At 39.8% G+C, this 18,517-nt stretch overlaps 1 protein-coding gene across 1 annotated transcript in view; it reads right to left on the reverse strand.

Moving 5' to 3' along the window:
- Positions 1-18,434, reverse strand: part of LOC134540301 (DNA (cytosine-5)-methyltransferase PliMCI-like) — a 40,040-nt gene extending 21,606 nt beyond the window's left edge. The window contains exons 1-15 of the mRNA XM_063382960.1: positions 18,229-18,434; positions 16,152-16,308; positions 14,931-15,120; positions 12,996-13,449; positions 10,792-10,910; positions 9,053-9,297; positions 7,725-7,906; positions 6,375-6,519; positions 5,478-5,608; positions 4,830-5,024; positions 4,579-4,728; positions 3,781-3,993; positions 2,581-2,655; positions 2,217-2,313; positions 302-430 (exon numbers count right to left, since the gene is read on the reverse strand). Coding sequence (XP_063239030.1) covers positions 302-430; positions 2,217-2,313; positions 2,581-2,655; positions 3,781-3,993; positions 4,579-4,728; positions 4,830-5,024; positions 5,478-5,608; positions 6,375-6,519; positions 7,725-7,906; positions 9,053-9,297; positions 10,792-10,910; positions 12,996-13,449; positions 14,931-15,120; positions 16,152-16,308; positions 18,229-18,260 — 2,514 coding nt within the window. The 5' untranslated portion in view covers positions 18,261-18,434. The remainder of the gene's footprint in view (positions 1-301; positions 431-2,216; positions 2,314-2,580; positions 2,656-3,780; positions 3,994-4,578; positions 4,729-4,829; positions 5,025-5,477; positions 5,609-6,374; positions 6,520-7,724; positions 7,907-9,052; positions 9,298-10,791; positions 10,911-12,995; positions 13,450-14,930; positions 15,121-16,151; positions 16,309-18,228) is intronic.
- Between the last annotated feature and the right edge of the window lie 83 nt (positions 18,435-18,517).

Consider the following 18,517-nt stretch of genomic DNA (forward strand, 5'->3'; position numbering starts at 1 on the left):
GTAAAAGGTAACAAGTCACATTTTGGTGATATTTAGTTTATTCCAGCAATAAGTCACAAAGTATACTTAGAATATGTAATGGATTTTTAATCATTGGCAACTATGTTGGTGAATATGTTGGTAAACAAAAGAATAATGCAAGAAATATTTAAGTGCATTTAAATTCAATTTTTATCTAAGAGTTCTTTGTTTCTCCTGCAAAAAGTGAATTCTTTAATTGTTACCTTTTACCTGGAGACCGTCCAATTGTTAACACACTTGACAAGAAGCAAACAGTCACAGCCGCAAGTGACCACCTTACCTTGTCGTCCTGAGCGGGCCTCTTCGCACTGTTCACGTTGTTCTTCAGCCTGAAGACCCCAGGCAGCACGTACACGCAGCTGCCCGGACGGAACTTCATCTTCTTCCACCTGATCAGGCCGTAGTGCACCTGAGGGACCGAGGGGAATGCACTGAGCTCTGCGAGTGTGCGCAAAACGTTGAATACAGTAGAATCCCTATTTTAAACCATTCATACTACACTACATGACTACAAGACCAGGGACGCACCACAACGCCGAAAAATGTCATTGCAGGACTGCCCACAAAGGTTACGTTAGGTAAGGTTAGCACACAAATTCATTCAGTTGTTTTTTTCATTTTGCTCCTGTGGCCCCCCCCCCCCCCCCCCCTTCCCTGTAAAATCATTTTTCGGCGTTGTGGTAATTCTGCGTCGTGGTACACAGCAGTTTTCAAGCTGTCGGCGTTGTGGTCAATTTTGACATTCGGCGTTATGGTATTTCGGCGTTATTGTACGTTCGGTGTTGTGGCATTTCGGCGTTGTGGTAACGACCCCTACAAGACCACAAGGCTTCAACTGGCTACGAGGCTACGAGACTACATGGTTTTAACTCTCTTTTAACTCCATTCAGCTGCAAAGCAAATTCATCTAACGCACAAGAATGTTATGCAAGTAGTTCCGATTTTTGCAAACAGATGTATCAACGTGTTGTGTAGAGGTAAATTTGTAAAAAAATTTTTTATATGGGATGCGGGATTCTCACTTACAGTCACAAGAGAAGGAAAGCATTGTTATACAGCAATGAGAAGGTCAGAAAGAAGTTAGTTTTGCATGATATTGATTTTCAGCTGTCGCAAGGCATTTCAAATGATAAAGATATTTTTAGTGATAATTTAATAAAAAAAAAAAGTAACCCTGAATTAAAAAAAATTATGTGGCTCAATAAATTAAATAATTTTTCGTGCAGAGAATGATTTTCAGAAATAAACCAGAAGCACTCAGAAAGGTTGTAAAATGCAGGAAAGTGTTAAAATAAGGAAAATGTATAAAAAAATATTATTTTTTTGCTTTAAGAACAGTGATTATCATTCAACCTTAACATACAATACTTTGATATACATATGTATAATTATTGGTTAAGCATGTCTTAAGCATATCTAAATAGAATAATAAACATTATAATCCTAAATTCACATACTGTGTAAAGTTTCCGTAAGCATACATACAGAATAAGTACATACTTACTTCATTTCTTTAATCAGCAATTCAGTGTAACATCAGACATTTACAGATCAACAATATTAATAACAATACAGCACTTCATCACCATTTATTCAATGATTTAGCAATTTTTCACAGTTGTGTTCCGAATTGAAATTTTAGAACAATTTATTATTAACTAATTTGATGCATTAAGTATTACAAAACAGCTTTTATAAAAATAAAAACAGTAACACCAAAGTCTTCTGTTCTAAAAACGAACTAGGACTAAAAATAAAACCTTGAATTTTTGTCTTTAACCATCAGGCTTTAAAACAGATTAGTTAAATTTAAGGACTTTAAGGGACCCTTATTCAATTAAAGACACAATAAGGCCTTTTTAAAGATATTAAGAAGTGTAAGAACCACGGTATAGTGCTGCTATTACCTACAACAGCAAAGTAACAAACACAGTACAGAGTGAATTATTGAATTATTACTACATTATGATCATTGGACATAATATTTTGATTAAATTTTTTTTAAATCATAATTTTAAAAGTTATGCTCCTCTGTGACATGACAACAAATGATACAAGAAGTATAAAATTTTGAAAATTCGGAACAATACCTAGTACGTCTATAAGACGCAATATAAAATTTATTCTTGTGACACTTAAGAGAACTGCAAATGAGAACGAACGTAGAATGTCGTAGATTTTCACACGAGCCATACCTCCCCATTGGGCCCTGGAGTTTCCAGCCTCTCTTCGAGATTCGGTATCAAGTGGGCGTACTTCTGGTGATGAAGGTAATCACAGGCGTTGCAGTACCTGTCAGATAACAACCATTGAAAATGATTCAAAACGTAAGGCAAAAAAAATTCATAACATTTTGATTCTAATAGATAATTATATTCCAAATAATCACAAAAAATTACAAAGCCATTTTTTTTTTTTAAATATGGACCTCTGTAAATATTCCAGCATAGGGTATAGGTATAAATCAAGAATCTGTACATAAACAAAACATAAGCTAATAGAACATTAATGCCAAAATTAATTTCCAAGTTAAAAATACAACTAAGGTTAAAATTATACCTGTGTTTTCTCTTCTCGTCAGCACACTGCATGCTTGAGTGAAGATCTAAAAATCTTGCTTGAACAGAATCGTACCTGAAGCAAATTAAATGTTCAAAAGTTAAAAAAGCCTTAAAAGTATAAAATATACCACTATTTCTCATCAAACATAGATGTTCATAAATAATTGTCAGTAGAGACTATCGCCAATTGCCTTTTGACTTGAGTAACACAATTCACTACTACATTAGGTAATTAAATTATACATACGCAAGTTAAAAAAAAAATACATTTAGGAGTTCAAAAACTTAAGATTTTATGCTCAAATTGAACATCAGTCATTTTTAAAAGATTAGTTTTTTCATGTGTACAAAATTAGGTTAAAAAAAAAAAAAAAACTGTTTTCCAGTTGGAAAACTGTAAAAAATGAATGGAAATTGTGAGCAGATTTGGAGTAATTATGACCATATGAAAATCACACATTTTAAAAGCCTGTGAAAATAGTGATGTCATGCACAAGAACAGAACAATTTGTGACCATATGGTGGCTACAAGCAAAATGTATTTGGTTAAACATATGGCAATGTGCCTGATAATAAATTGTGTTTCGTACCTATATCCACATATACAACTTATCTCAAAAATTTGCCTGACCCATAAAAAAAAATTCCTTGACTTTTCCAGGTTTTCCCGGACTTGTTATACCAACCACAAAAAGTAACACAACTACTGTTCATAAGCATGTTATAAATAAAATAAAAAAATTAATATATATATATTGCGGGATGATAAATAATTACAGAGAATAAATAACCTCAATTAAACTTTATAAAATTTCAGAGTCAGTGTTGAAATACTGACTTTCCACATTACAACTTTTTTTTTTAAATATTGACGTGATAGCGTCTTATAAATCAAACGCTGGCTGCACGCACGAAAAAGCATGACTCATTGTCACATTCCGCCTGAGCCGAGCGTGCAAGAACCGGCCAACCACCGCAAAGAGAAAATCTTCTATAATATCAAACAGGTTAAGGCGGGCTTTTTAAAAGCAGCAATTTAAAAGAAATTTGATATGATGTTATCACGTAAAATTATCGTCCGTAAACCGACTTTACAGACAACCCCCTCTTTTTTTCCCCCACAGAATCTCAGATTTTCGAAACACTCGATGATGCCGCGGTGCTGGAAGATTCGACCAGGCCACCGCGGGACACCCACCGCTTCTTGCAGAAGAAGGTCCTGCCGTCATCGACACGCTCCGTCTCTGGCACGGCCGCCTCCCCGCCCTGCGCGGCCCAGCGCTCCGGGACGGGGCGGTACTCCACGACGGCCGTGCGCGAGATCACGGACAGCGAGCAGTCCTCGCACTCGTCCAGCCAGAACAGCTCCGCGGGGTCGGCCGTCTCCCCCAGGACCGTGTCTGTCCCCCGGCTGTGCACGATCACACACACACACACACACACGTGCAGGGGTACGGGCTTCACGGTTTCACCAGCCGTGTTTCATCCTCATTTCCGATCAACCACCAGAAACAATGATACAACCGACTTACATTTACAAACGGAGGCCTAACACCAATTTCCATATTTACAAAATTCCATACAAAACTTTCGTTCCCTATTTGACCCCCCTCAGGAAAGAATTTTAAAAAATCCTTTCTTAGTGCTTTACTACATCATATAAAGAATTCCTGCGCAAAATTTAAAGCTTGTGGACTCACCAGTTTAAGCTGTGCGTTTGCTGTATGTCAGACAGTGCTACAAATTTTACTAAGTGGATTTTTAGGCCAATCTAGTTTTTAAAACAGGACATTTCGGCACTATTGTTTCAATTTTTGTAATTGTATTTATTATAAAAAAAAATAACAAATAACTGCATTATTTAAGTAACATGAAACTCAAATATTTCTTAGTGTGTAAATATTTCACCAAAATAGTCTCATCTTGACCGATACATGATTCACTCATACCGGCAGCCTGTCCCAGGGGTCGGCAGGCGACCCACAAGACTACTCACCTGAACCACCGGCAGTGGAACTTCTTCTCCCCGAACATGTTCTGGTACATGTACATGACGTGCGCGACGAACAGGGGCGCGTTGGCCACTTTGGACTCCACCAGCACGCAGTCGTCCCGCCGGACCTCCAGCTCGCCCACGAGCGCCGCGCTGCAACAACACGGCAGACGCACGGGGGGGTATCCACCCGCCTGCCCCCACACGCCGGGCCCGTTGCGAGGGCCAGACCGCGTCCTCCCCTGCTCGCGCACCTGTAGTACTTGCGGGCCGTCTCCGCCACAACGGGCTCCCCCAGCCACTCGACCTTCCGCTTGGTGTCGCGGATCTCCCTCGCGGGCTTGCTGTCCGCCGCCTCCTCCGGGGCCTCGCCCCCCGGCGCCGCGAGGTCGTCCACGTCGTCCTCGGGCTCCGACTCGTCCGCCGCCTCGATGGCCATGTTGGGGCACCTGCACCCCCGCCCACCGCCCCGTCAGGAGTTGCACGCCACTGCTCAGCCGTCTGGCCTCCCCACGCCAACACTTACTTACTTAGCACAAGAAACAAACATATGAGACTTAACTATTGTCAAAAAAGACGAAGAGCAGAAAAACAAAGAGAGTAGGGAAAGAGAGAAGAGTTAAAAAGAAAGAGGTTAGGAGAGAAAGTAGAAAGGAGGCAGAGACACAAAGAATAAGATTAAAACCCAAGAGAGAAATCAAGAGGGAAAATAGAGAAAGGAGAGGAAAAAGAGAAGGGAGAGAGGAATGAGAGACAAGAGGAGAGAGAAAAAGAGTCATAACCTATTTAACCTCGAAGAAGGAACCAAGTTGGAAAAACAGAAACACCCACTGAATGATTGAAACCAGGGGAACAGAGCTGTGAACGCCTGCACTGCCTTGGTTCGACAGGCAACGACTGACCTCCTCTTGACGCACGCCTGCTTGCTCTTCCCCGAGCCGCCGAACTTGAGCATGTCCTTGCAGGCGGAGCACGCCCCGCAGTCAGGCTGCTGGCACGTCTCGCACACGCCACACCTCTTGCGGCGCGGACCCTGAGCAGCACATCGCACCGTGAGCGCTGTGCCTGGCGTTACAGAGAGGGAGGCCCCTACCAGGGTTTCAAGGTTATAACAGCACACAGACATCACATGCTATCTCCTGCAATGGATCAAAAACTCCGGGTAAAACTCCGGTTGCCGACGACACCACAAAGAAGGAAACATTAATAATAAAAAAATTAGGGAGAAGAATAAATGGAAACATTATCATGGGCCAAAATGATAAGGGAAAAAAAATCGGAGAAAAAGGGAAGAATCGATCAATAGAAACAAGTCTATGGTAAAGATGGCCAATCAAGGAGAAATGGTGGAAGAAAAAAAAAGTGAGAAAGGGTGAAATGGGTAGTCATAGTCAAAGGTACAGTAAAAAGGCTATTAATGAATATAGGTTCAGTGATAAAAATGATAACAAAAATAACCAAAAGAACAGGAGAATATAAAGAATGAAGTTGGAAAAAAAGGGAGAAACTGAAAAAATAATTTTTCAAGGAAAACAACAACAAAAAATTGCACAGGAAGAAGGAGGGGAAAAAAAAAAAGGAATAATGTAAGAAGAGACATAATCTAAAAATCTACTCCTAGCAACTTCAAAGTTTCACTAAAAAAGCACATTAATGTTTCCAACCATCAGTTAAAAATAATTTAAATATCATTTTGAACATACATAAATGGAGCCATGATAACAGAACGTGCTTGTTTTAATCTCCGACCGAAGGACTTGCGACACGAAGCGTCGAACGACGAGAGAAGCAATGCTCACCGTGTCCTCTTTGCTCTCCTTGTCCAGCTGGTCTCGGAAGAACGACTCGAACACGTTCTGGACGAGCGGGGTGGTCGTAGCCTTCATCCATCGCGCAGACTTCTGCAGCTTGCAGTCTTTCACCACCATTCTCCTCAGAGCCAGCCTGACATCACCATGGTGGGAAAAAAAAAATTTCCTGACTTTAGAACATATTTTTCCCAGATCCATGTAAATTTTTTTTTAATATTAGTAACAGTTCAGTGATTAAGTATGTAATTTCACTATTAATGGGCCCGCCTAGCCAGGGGTGTATTTGTTAGTGAGGTGGAATGACAAGCGTGACGCTCGCTAGTGCTTCTAGCGCAATGTCGGCTCTGGACTGGCGCGCAGTCTTCTCGTCGTGCACAGGACAACTGTGAGATTTGAACAGCAACCATAGCACTGAATGGTGTATCTGAACCCAGTGTTCATGCCTAAAAATTATTCTGCAAAACACACATTTTATCGTAAGAAAGAGCAATGAGTGTAAAAGAGAATACAAGTATAAGAAAGAGTAAGAGAGTGAGAGTGTGAAAGAGTAAGAGTGAGTTTGTGTGAGAGTGTGAGAATGTGAGAAAGTGTGAGGTAGTGAAAGTGTGCAAGAGTGAGCGTGAAAATGTGAGAGTAAAAGTGAGAGAGAAAAAGTAAAAGTGGAAAAATGATAGTAAGACAGTGAGTAAGTGTGTGAGAGTAAGACAGTGAGTAAGAGTGTGAGAGAGTAGGAATAAGAGTGAGAATGTGAGATAGTGAACGTGTGCATGAGTGAGCGTGAAAATGTGAGAGTAAAAGTGGGAAAGTGGGAGTGAAGAGTGAGACAGTGTGTAAGAGTGTGAGAGGGTAAGAGTTTATGAGACAGTAAGAGTATAAGAAAGAGTAAGAGTATAAGAGTGAGAGTGAACAAATGTGAGAGCGTGAAGAAGAGTAAGTGTATGAGAAAGAGTGAGAATGTGAGGTAGTGAAAGTGTGCAAGAGTGAGCGTGAAAATGTGAGAGTAAAAATGAGAGTGAAAAATTAAAAGTGGGAAAGTGAGAGTAAGACAGTGAGCAAATGTGTGAGAGAATAAGAATGTGAGAGTAAGACAGTGAGTAAGTGTGAGAGAGTAAGAGTGTGAGAGTGAGAGTAAGAGTGTGAGAGGGTAAGAGTGTGAGAGGGTAAGAGTGTGAGAGAGTAAGAGTGCGTGAGAGTAAGAGTGTGAGAGACAGTAAGAGTATAAGAAAGAGTAAGAGACAGTAAGAGTACAAGAGTGAGAGTGAACAAACGTGAGAGTGCGAAGAAGAGCAAGCGAGCGGGGAAAGCGGGAGCGTGAGACAGCGAGTGAGCGAGAGTTACCGCTTGGAGGGCGCGGCCCCCGACAGCTTGAGCAGGGTGCGCATGCAGGGGGACGCGATGAGCAGGTCGTCCTCGTCGCCCGCGCTGCCGTCGAAGCTGTTCACCTGGCTGCACACGAACTGGGCGTGGCGCAGCAGCGTCTCCTCCGTCAGGGTCGCCACGCCGGCGGGCGGCACGAACATCTGCACATCCACCGGCCACCCTTGCACCCTCGTCGTTCCTTCTACGTCCCGACACCCTTCAACCAAACACAACCTGTCAAAACAAAACATAAAATCTCTCTCTCTCTTCCCCCCCCCCCCCCCCCCCCCAAATATATACAGTTCGTACTGCTGCCAGTATGTAGTATCAAACTTCTATATTTTACGCAACTACTATTCAAAAAAAATTATGTGTCCACATGAATGAATCTGCAGCGATGGTGCTTCAAATCATTTGATGACAAAAACAGATGGGTTTTCAACTACACACGGAATTTAAATTAAAATAAGGGTTGGTTTTAATATTATGTTAATCAGAAAACACTAGTATTCAAATTTTGTAAACCCAGTTTGGTAACGTAATTTCTTTTTCAAGTTTTGAATACACCTTCTCGAAATTTCCCCGACTGGGACGAACCTTGAAAATCACAGCTCATGACATTAGCAACTGCTGCAGTACAGGGTGAGATTAAGACGTGGAGGCTGGGTGGATGAACGAATTAGGGGTTAGCAACTCGACTTTGGTATCATCAAAAAAAGACGGCGAGGGTTGACGAGATTTGATTTGAGCGATCACGGAAGGCATCAGGGGTAAACAGGAGCACCCTTAATAATAATAAATAAAAAAATTGGTCGCTGTAAAGTCGGTTTACGGACGATATTTTAACATTACGTCATAACAAAACATTAATGAAATGATTGCATACTTTTATGAATAAAATTGAATCATTTTTATTGAATTATCACTATTTTAAATGGATACAAAGAAGGAGTGAAATGAAATCTACAATTTAATTGATAAATTTACTTTTATTTGCACTCATTAATTCAAATATGTTTATTACTTTAACGAAGAGATTATTTTAACTATAACTTTTATACATGTTTGCTATTTAACTTCTTCCAATCTGTGTTATTCTGTTAAGGATAGGACGATGATAGGAAAAGTAGGAAACGAATGAGAGTGTTTCAAGGATCATGTGAAGGAAAAAGTCAAATCGATGGTTGTTCCAATCGAGTGGAAGAGAGATAGATGTGGCACAAGCGTACAATGAGTCATCCTTTTTCGTGCGTGCAGCCGGCGTTCATCGATTTGTTAGACGTCACGTCAAAAAAAGGGAAACGTACTTCCAGTCTCTGCAGGAGGTCCTCGTAGGTGGTGGATATGTCGTCCGACAGCACCTCGATGACGACCTTGCTGACGAAGATCTTCTCCTGGACGGCGGCCATGAAGGGGGCGTACTCGTCGCTGGGCTCCATCAGCACGTACTCCCCGTACCCCGTGGCGAACCCCACGATTGCCCGCTCGCCCCCGTCGTAGCCCGACACCCACCACTCGTTGATCGGGCCCAGGTCCTTCGTGGGGATGCCGCCTGGAAGGAAGAAGACGCGTTCGCGACATGCTCCGGCTCGCGCAACCAGGGGCGCAAACCTTTCCAACTTGGTTAAGGGAAGGCCCGAGACGGCCTGACAGTTCATGCGTAGGGGCAGGCAATTTTCGCGAAAAGATCTGAACATTTATTAGACTGCAACAAGGTATACCTGCACCTGTCGTCTCTGTGAGAGAAGTCGTTGCCTTACTTGGCCGAGCCACTCAGGACGCTTTTGCTTCCGCACTGAATCACTGTGATTGGCGTTGTGACACTTGATATGTGCCTGGGAGAAACTCACCCGATCACGAAACACGGACGATGCTACAGTGTTTTTTAACTTTCAGCTAGTCTCGAAATCTTTTCGCAATATTTGCATGCCCCTATTCATGCGCGTCCGGATATCCAACAAGTCATCTCTAAATACTGTGCTTGATTATGTTTTATACTGCCTTATATTTTGGTCTGTACGGACGCAATAAGCAGAAAACTTGCATTGTATAACGCAGCCTTCACGAATAACGTATCAAGTTAGAGCTGGGAGCTGGTAGGGCTCTGTATAAACTGGCCGGGAGTGATCTTGGGGTAGATATTAACAACAGGCCTTCTCCAAATGATTCTAGTGCCAGTCAATCGTAGGATACAGAATGTTTTCTATAAAACCCAGTTTTTTAACGTTTGCATTTATTGACTCTTGTTTAGCAGCCACCATTTCGAAAGTGCGAGTGGGCCCCACTCAGTGACGGGGGTTCTTGATTTGAAGTAAAGGGAGCGGTTAGCCTTTAGGCCCGCCAGATCAGAGCTTTAAGGCCTCCCAAATCACGATGGCATACGAGTTTTCGAATAATCAAGTTGTTTCATAAAACTTCTACATTACTTTAGAAAGGAATTGGATTTGTGCTTCTTGTAAATAATGATAATTTATCATAATGAACATGTAGGAAAAGTTCTGCTGATAGTTAAATATTTTTTTAAAATTATTAACAAATAAAAAAAAAAATAAAAAAAAAATATGGATGACATTAATTCTATGATACACCCTATCTTCAGAATAAAATAATGTGCACCTTGAAATGAAAAAAATTTGGTATGTACCTACACAAAATATCCAAAGTTTTAAGTGCCCAAGCAAAGTAATTTACATTAAATTAAGACACAAAAATTAGAAACTGTTTTCAAACACATACTGTAACTAAAACTTATATATAAATTAAGTCCAAATTTTAAATAAGGTCATTTTAATGTCTGATTATGATGCAGGCAGTTACAATGTAAATTTAAAGAATGTATGAGAAGGAACGTAAATTAAAAAAGTTTCTGTAACTTACACGAATGGCCAGTTAAGTATTTTATTCGCCTCTCAGAAAATGCCTTGCAGGCTTCTATAAAAGCATGAGTTGTAAAAATTTTTTTTTTGTTAACACATTTAACAACCATTCCAAACTAACTTCTTTCCACTCGATACACCAACGGCCAACCATCAGTCACAAAACTTACCTTCGACCCCGGGGCTTTCTTCGTAGATGGCCTTCACGTACCCGGAGAAGTACAGCAAAACATTTTTTTCGATGAGGTTGTTGTCGAAAGGACACAGATGGCCTTCTTTGTCATAAACACTGAAGGCAAACAAACCAAACACTAGACACTCCTCGCAAAAAAAAAAATTATTCAGTAAACTATCATTGAATTCATGATTCAAATTGAAAATGAATACATCTAACCTTTGTTATAGTAACATTAATATTTAATATGGTAACTTTACTTCGTTCTTCCTGCTTAGATTTCAGTAATTTCTTTAGAAATGTCGTCACAGGATTTTGAGCGATATTAATTTAAGGTTTTATAAGATTTTATATACCGCATTTACTCTTGTATAACGTTCCCTCGTGTATAGAGCGCACCACAATTATGCAACGAATTCAAAAAAAAAATTTAATTTTTTTCCCCATAAATAAATTTTAATAACATTTTGTGGTACCTGTTAAGTAATTACTTATGAAATAAATGATTATTTAAATTGATGTGTGGTGATGTGTCAGGAAAATAAATAAAATACTCTTCCACCTGAAAGCGAAACTTTTGTGGCATACTGTACCATCTGAAACGACCGAGCAAGCTAAACTCTGCTGTGTAGACGAAGATAATGAAGCGCTGTATCGTCACAACTGGTACCAGGATGGGAGGGAGGGAGGCAGGCAGGAATGGGGCTATGACCATCAAGTAACCTTGACAGTTGACAGGACTAAACACCGCCACTCCCGTCACCGTTGCTAAGCGCCGCTAAGCTGGCGCGGAGGACTAGATGACTCACCTCGCGTGCGCACGTGTGTGTGTGTGCGTGTGTGTAAGAGAGGCCTCCTTGCTTGTGCGTATGTGTGGGGTCACCCATCACCCGGCAGTTAACGTCAACCACTCCTTCTCCCCGCCACCCCCCCTCAACTTTTTTTTTTCCGTGCATAGAGCGCATCCTTGATTTTTTTCCTTTACTTGAGGGAAAAAAGGGCACACTATACACGAGTATATACAGTACACTTTATCTAAATTATACACATAATCACTTACATAAACATTTTCATTTCATTAATAGATACACACACACCAAAGAAATTGAACACCATAACTTTTAACTTCCCTTGTTCACCGTTCCAACAATAAAACCCGCACAGTACAAACTTGCTCCAGTGAGTGTGTGAGTCTTGCTACAGTAAAACCTAGGTCATAAATGTTCTCGAGAAGACCAGAATACGACACTACTATCCAGGGAAGCTTACCGAAACGGTCAAGTCACGTGCTGCTTTATCGTATTATAAATAAACGCATTCACAAAATAAAAATAGATGGAAGACTTAAATTAAAAAAAAAAAAAAAAATTGTAACAAATTTTTAATAAAAAAAAGGATTGACCATAACAAAATTATGAGTAAAAGTTGTCATGATTATAGTGAACAAACGAAAGAAAAACCAAAGTAGGAATCGCAAATAGTGAAAGGACGAACTTAGTAGTAATTATAAATGTCATAAATGTGATTGAAGAACTAAAACAATATTAATGAAAGAGTGAAACAACGTATTCGTGGAATGATGAACGATTGAATAAAATGAGGACTATTTGAATAAATGATGAATTAACTGGCTGGAAGAACGGCACAAATGTATCACCGAAAGAAATGTTTGTATATTTTACAAGGAAAATCCTTGGAAACGCTGTTGCCAAGGATATTACATGTAAAACTACAAGGCAGAGTTTTGTACCATGTGCGATTTTGCAAAGGCTCTGCCTTGTAGTTTTGCAAGAAATATCCTTGGCAAAAGGGTTTCCAAGGATTTCCCTTGTAAATTATACAAAATTTTCTTTCGGTGTACATTCGTGCCGTTCTTCCAGCCAGTTAGTTCATCATTTATTAAAATAGTCCTCATTTTATTCCATGAATACATTCATTCACTTTTTCATTAATATTGTTTTCCTACTTTAATCTCATTTGGTCATTCATAATTATGTACCGCTAAGTTCGTCCTTTCACTATTTGCGATTCCTACATTTGTTTATTCTTTCGTTTATTCGCTATAATCACAACGTTTATTCATAATTTTTTTTTATGGTCTATCCGTCTTTTATTAAAAATTGGTTGATAATTTCTCTCGTAAAAGTACAAAATTTTTTTTTTTCCAGAGCGTATAATGACGCGGGGGGCGGGACGCACCTGAACCAGGTGATCTTGTTCTGCGGGTGGGCGTCGTACTCGTGGACCGTCTCCTCGTCGCCGGTGAAGAGCGACAGCCGGGGGTCCGTGAGGGCCACGTACTCCTCCACCGCGTCGTTGGGGTGTCCCTGGTACACGCGCAGCTCCGGCCCCTCCAGCAGCTGCCGGCACGCGTGGCAGCGCGGGTGGTGCGATGGGCGGGGCTTCGCCCCCCCTTCCTCCTCCTCCTCCCCCTCCCCGCCGGCGGTCCCCCCCTCCTCGGGCTCCCCCGCCGCCAGCTTCCTCCGCTTCTTCTGGGGCGGGCGGGCGTCCCCGTTCTCCTGCTTCGGGTCCTGGACAGCCGCCGCGGTCGCCTTCTCCTCTTCTCGCTTCTCGACGCCGTTCCTCGCCTGCAGCTTCAGGAACATGTCCATGGTCTTCTGGCCGGATGTCTTCCTCTCTTTCGTTTCAGTCGCTGAAGCCAAACATACCCACGCCCATTTCAACACTTAATTATTTTTTTTTTGCACTCTTACATTTGTCCGTCACTAATCAGTAGGGGGCCCGTGCATATTTCGCGAAAAGATTCCGAGACTAGTTACAAGTTTAAAACACTGTAGCATCGTCTGTGTTTCGTGATTACATGTCGATTGTTACAACACCAATCGCAGTCATTAAGTGCGGAAGCAAACGCGTCCTTGAGTGGCTCGGTCAAAAAAAAGGCAACGGCTTCTCTCGCAGACGGCCGCGCCAGTCACAAGGAAGAAACCCTCTGGTGCGGGTGTACCTTGTTGCAGTCTTAACGGGCGTTCAGGTTTATTCGCGGAAAATGCCTGCCCCTACTAATTGGCCAAGTAGAGGCCAAACAAAAATTTGCGTCATTTAATGATAGTTAGCAACAGTAAAAGAAAATGAAATATGCAAATATCAATTTTTAAAATACTTTTAATTGTTGCATCAAGTTTTGAAATTTTTTTTAGTAAAATATATTATGCGGGAAAATTTTTTTTTTCAAGAATATTAATTTTGTTATCTAATGCACTATACAAAATTACTGTGTGCATAAGAGCCATAAATATATTTATTCACCCTATAGTTTTCATTATATAAATGTTAAAAAGGTAATTTTTTCTATCATTGAACTAAATATTGATAACACGCTATTGGCTGCGGGATCGTAACGCCATAGGACTTCCTTCGTTGTTAGTTTAGTGTAAGCAGTGGGAGAGTGAGAATGTATCACTTGAAGTAAAATTGAAAATTACTGACCAAGTAAAAAAAAATACTCTAGATTTAAATTACATTTATAGGTCATTGTGAAAATTATTTCAATTCATTGAGCAGGAAAACTTTTTAAATTGTGAAATGCTTAGTAATGTTTCGCTTACTAACATGTATTGAAGTATAATGAATAAATCTTTTAACAAATTTGAGCACAAATTATTAACCCTTTCCCTCTCCGAAAACAGTTTCTGGCTCTGCTCATGTTTCGTTGCCCTTCTCAACAACAACCAGCCACAGTGTCCACACAAATCTGTAACAATTTGTACCTAACTTTGACCAAAATTTCAAATTTCATATATAAATTTTTTTATATAAAATTCCTCGATTACAATATTCTAAAAGAAACAAAGAAAATTCAGCCTTCAACATCTCCATACAAGGCTTAGTTCACTCTCCACTTTATATACATATTTCAAACAGAACTTTGCATGTGGAATTTTATTCATTGTGTGTACGACTACAAACTAAAACAGCATCTGAAAAAAAATTCCTTTAACACAAATCTGGGTGATGGCAGAATGTAGGATGGCATTTCCCCTTTTGAAACCACTATCGCTCGAGGAATTTCTGTGATGTTTCCTGAGATTTCAAATGGATTTCCAGACCAGCTACACCTTCCCCGAGTAATCCTTGACTTCCCGGAACGTGGCCACACTGAGCAGCTCTGCTCACCTCCCGAACACGAGGGCTCCTCCGGCTCCGCGGGACCGGCCGAGGGCCCTGGGACGTCGCCCCCGGCGCTGCCCTCCGTCCGGGGGGCGGAGACCCGGGCCTCTACCTCCTCCGCTCCGCTCCCGTCGTCGCAGTCGTGGCTCGAGCCCGCGTCCTCCAACAGGCCGACCACCTGCTCGTGATAGTCCTCCTGCAACGACCATCATAGCCCCTGGGACTCCCACAAGTAAGAGCACTGGGGGTAGTAGACGGCTAGGTTTCATGATTATTCTTGTTTGTATGTGTGTTAACCCACATGGGACAAAAATTATGTCTAATGCTGTAAAAAATCCATCGGAAAACCTACAATTTATGCTACACATACAGATCACCTTTACAGTTATGGCTATGGTAAAGCTTAGTATTTTTAATTTTTTTTTTTTAATTTGTGGTTTGAATTTTTTTACATTAATTAACGATGTGGCAGCCTGCAAAATTGTTTGCCCTCTGGCCCTTAGCAGTACTAAACATAATATCCCCCTTCCAAATGATACTCTATCAATCTTCACAAGATGAACATTCTGACCATTAGACTAGAAGGTTATAACCGCAGAGCTCAACCTTCGCTGAGCAACTATTGTATTTCTCGCTGGTTCACAAGATCACATTGCACACTTAAGGGGTCCACACGAATATTCAATAAAATTTCCTCGACTTATCATGACGACAATTTCAAATTCCAATATATTTTTTTAAAAATAGTTGAGCTATTTTTCAGTTTTCATATAAATTGCAAAAAATAACAAAACTATGGCATTGTTGTGATATAATTATATTAAAAAAAATTACAAGTAAAATAGAACTTTTCATATCCCATTTTATAGAGTTTATGACTATATACTAAAAAAAAAAAAATAATAATAATAATATATATATATATATATATATATATTGCTTGAGTGATAACCGAAAGCATAGAATTTTTCCGTCAAATAACTACCTTGAATTACCACTGGTTCCAGTTTGGTAAATAAAATTTAGTAATTTTTCCTTCCCCCCCCCCCCCCCCCCCCAGGGTTTTGAAGTATAATTTCAAATTCCCTGTTTTCCAGATTTTTCCTGACTGTGGGAACCCCTTGTATGTACCTACGTTTAACCCATTTACTGGAAATTTACTAGAGCGACATTGGTTTCGATACTTATGGGCGAAGAAATACTCCTCGCGGAAGGAAGAAATCGTACTTCTGGCAAATCTAGCGTCTCCAGTTTGGAGTTGAGGGCCTGCAGTTTGCTCTTCAGCGAGCATGGCACGTGGGGTTGGAGGATTTTCCAGCTCTTCGCTCCGAAGCCTTTCTTCGTGAGCAGCCCGTCGTCCAGGTCTCGTCTCAGGGCGAGCAACCTGCGAACACAGAACCCCAGTGAGCTCCCCCGCCCCCCCGCGACCGAGCAATGCATCTCATTCCGCGAACAGCCGAACTGATCCGAAATAAGCCAATCTTTTTTTTTTTTTGTTTATTTAATGACAGTTCAAAAACAGGAACAAGTGAATTTTGAGCAGTAAGAACATTTTAGGACTTTTATACAAGACCTTTTAAAATATTTTGTAAAATGTTTTTGTAACACAGTGTCATTTTTCATAGTAAGCAAGAACGTGCCGACTTTTGCGTTTTGAAGCTAAAAACCCTTTTCACAAGGTGTCGTGCCGAAATACCTAATTTCCGCCGCCGGAAATTAGGTATTTCGGCACTGTGTCTACACAAATCTGTAACGTTATTCCCCTGACTTGCCCTCATTTATTCTAATGACTTACCTCTTTTGCAATATTCCGAAATAAATAAAGAAAATTCCAGCCATCACCATCCCCATAGCTGACCGAGTTCTCTCTCCGCTTAATTTATTTGAAACAGAACCTTCCACATGTAATTAAATAGTATGTATTAGTGATGTAACGAAAGTCAATTTCTAGGCTTTGGCAAATATGAATGTAAATATATGTCGTCAATATTCGCAAATGCAAAATTTATGCTTTCAAATATGAGTCGGTACGAATTTTCGGCACAACTGACGCTCACCCTAGCTCATACGCTGGTACCACCGGTGAAGCCATCACACATTTATCAAAGATTGCATCCTATTCCGCGAATAGCCATACTGATCCGTAATAAGCCAATTGTTTGTTTGTTTTGTGACAGATCAAAAAAAAGGAACAAGTGAATTTTGAAGTGTAAAAAAAAAAAAAGCTTTACTTATAAAAATGCTAAGAAATTCATAGTTTTTTGTCTTATTTAATATTATTTTTTAAATCATCAAATTTTTTTAGAAATATTTGCATGTATTTCGCTAATGTGAATGCAAATGTTCTTTAAATCACTCGAGTGTATGACTATTTTCTAAAACAACATTTGAAAAAATTTAAAAAAAAATCTTACACAGTTGGGTGATGTCAGTCATTTCCTCTCGAAATTACTTTGCTAATACTTGCGAAACTTTTAATTTGGGGAAAGTCCGAACATGTATCATCATAAGCGTTTCACAAGCACAATACAGTATTATAAAAAATATGACTAGCTATGACCATTTTACAATGCGATCAAGTGCAGTTTATCAAGTATAGTTCGCTATAGGTTTAACTCTTGCTTATTACTTTATTACTAAAACAGTGTTATGTTTTTGGCAAATGCTGTAGAACTCAGTAAGTGATACTAGTCCTGTTTACAATCGAGAAACTTGAAAACGGCGGACACTAGCGCTGGTTGGAGGTTCAAGGAAACGGGTTAAGATCGAAGAGGGCAGTACTGTGACATTGTGTCTCTGGAATAGATAATAAACGCTGAGACTTGTAAATTGTAAGATTTTTTTTTTAATTTAGTTTGTAAGATTAATAAATTTTATATATATATATATATTTTTTTTCTGAAACTTTACACATATTATTGTAAATATATATTTCAGGGTATCAATACATCACTTTAGTTCGTAGAATGTTTTATATTAAACTGTAAATTTTACAATAAGTTATGTGTAAATAACATGTTCCATAGTCTTATATATAATACCAACCATAATCATAATCTAAACAAAATGCATAAAAATCTAAAAAATACCCTATCATTATAACTATCAATGTGTAAATGTTTGTCTATAATAGGTAATAATAAATAAAATACCATTCCCACATGACGCTGTACATAAACTAGAGTATAGTATAAAATTAATGATACCCATCACTACTTGAATGAAATTTTTTAATGAATTAGAAATGAATACACACAAGACTTATTTATTTAGTCTAGAAAGAGAGAGGGCAATTAATACTCACTGTGTTTTGATATCCTCAACAGGAACAGGCATGATTCTTTACTCTTCACAACACCAGAAGTTATAAGTGACAGCTAAAAACTAATACGTATTTAATATTTAAAACATAATAAACCAGTGAACGAAATCTTCTTCCTACAAATCCCCAATTCGGCTTCACCAATACAACTTTTACAACTAGTGAATGACAGCTGCGCGCCAAAATGTTTTACTCCCGCGCAAAAACCACCAAAGATGGTGAATTAACAGTCAACTAGGTTCAACAATTCAAGAAAACACAATGACAAAAT

Source organism: Bacillus rossius, chromosome 16 (genome assembly GCF_032445375.1).
Source record: "Bacillus rossius redtenbacheri isolate Brsri chromosome 16, Brsri_v3, whole genome shotgun sequence".
NCBI classification, from domain to species: Eukaryota; Metazoa; Arthropoda; class Insecta; order Phasmatodea; family Bacillidae; genus Bacillus; species Bacillus rossius.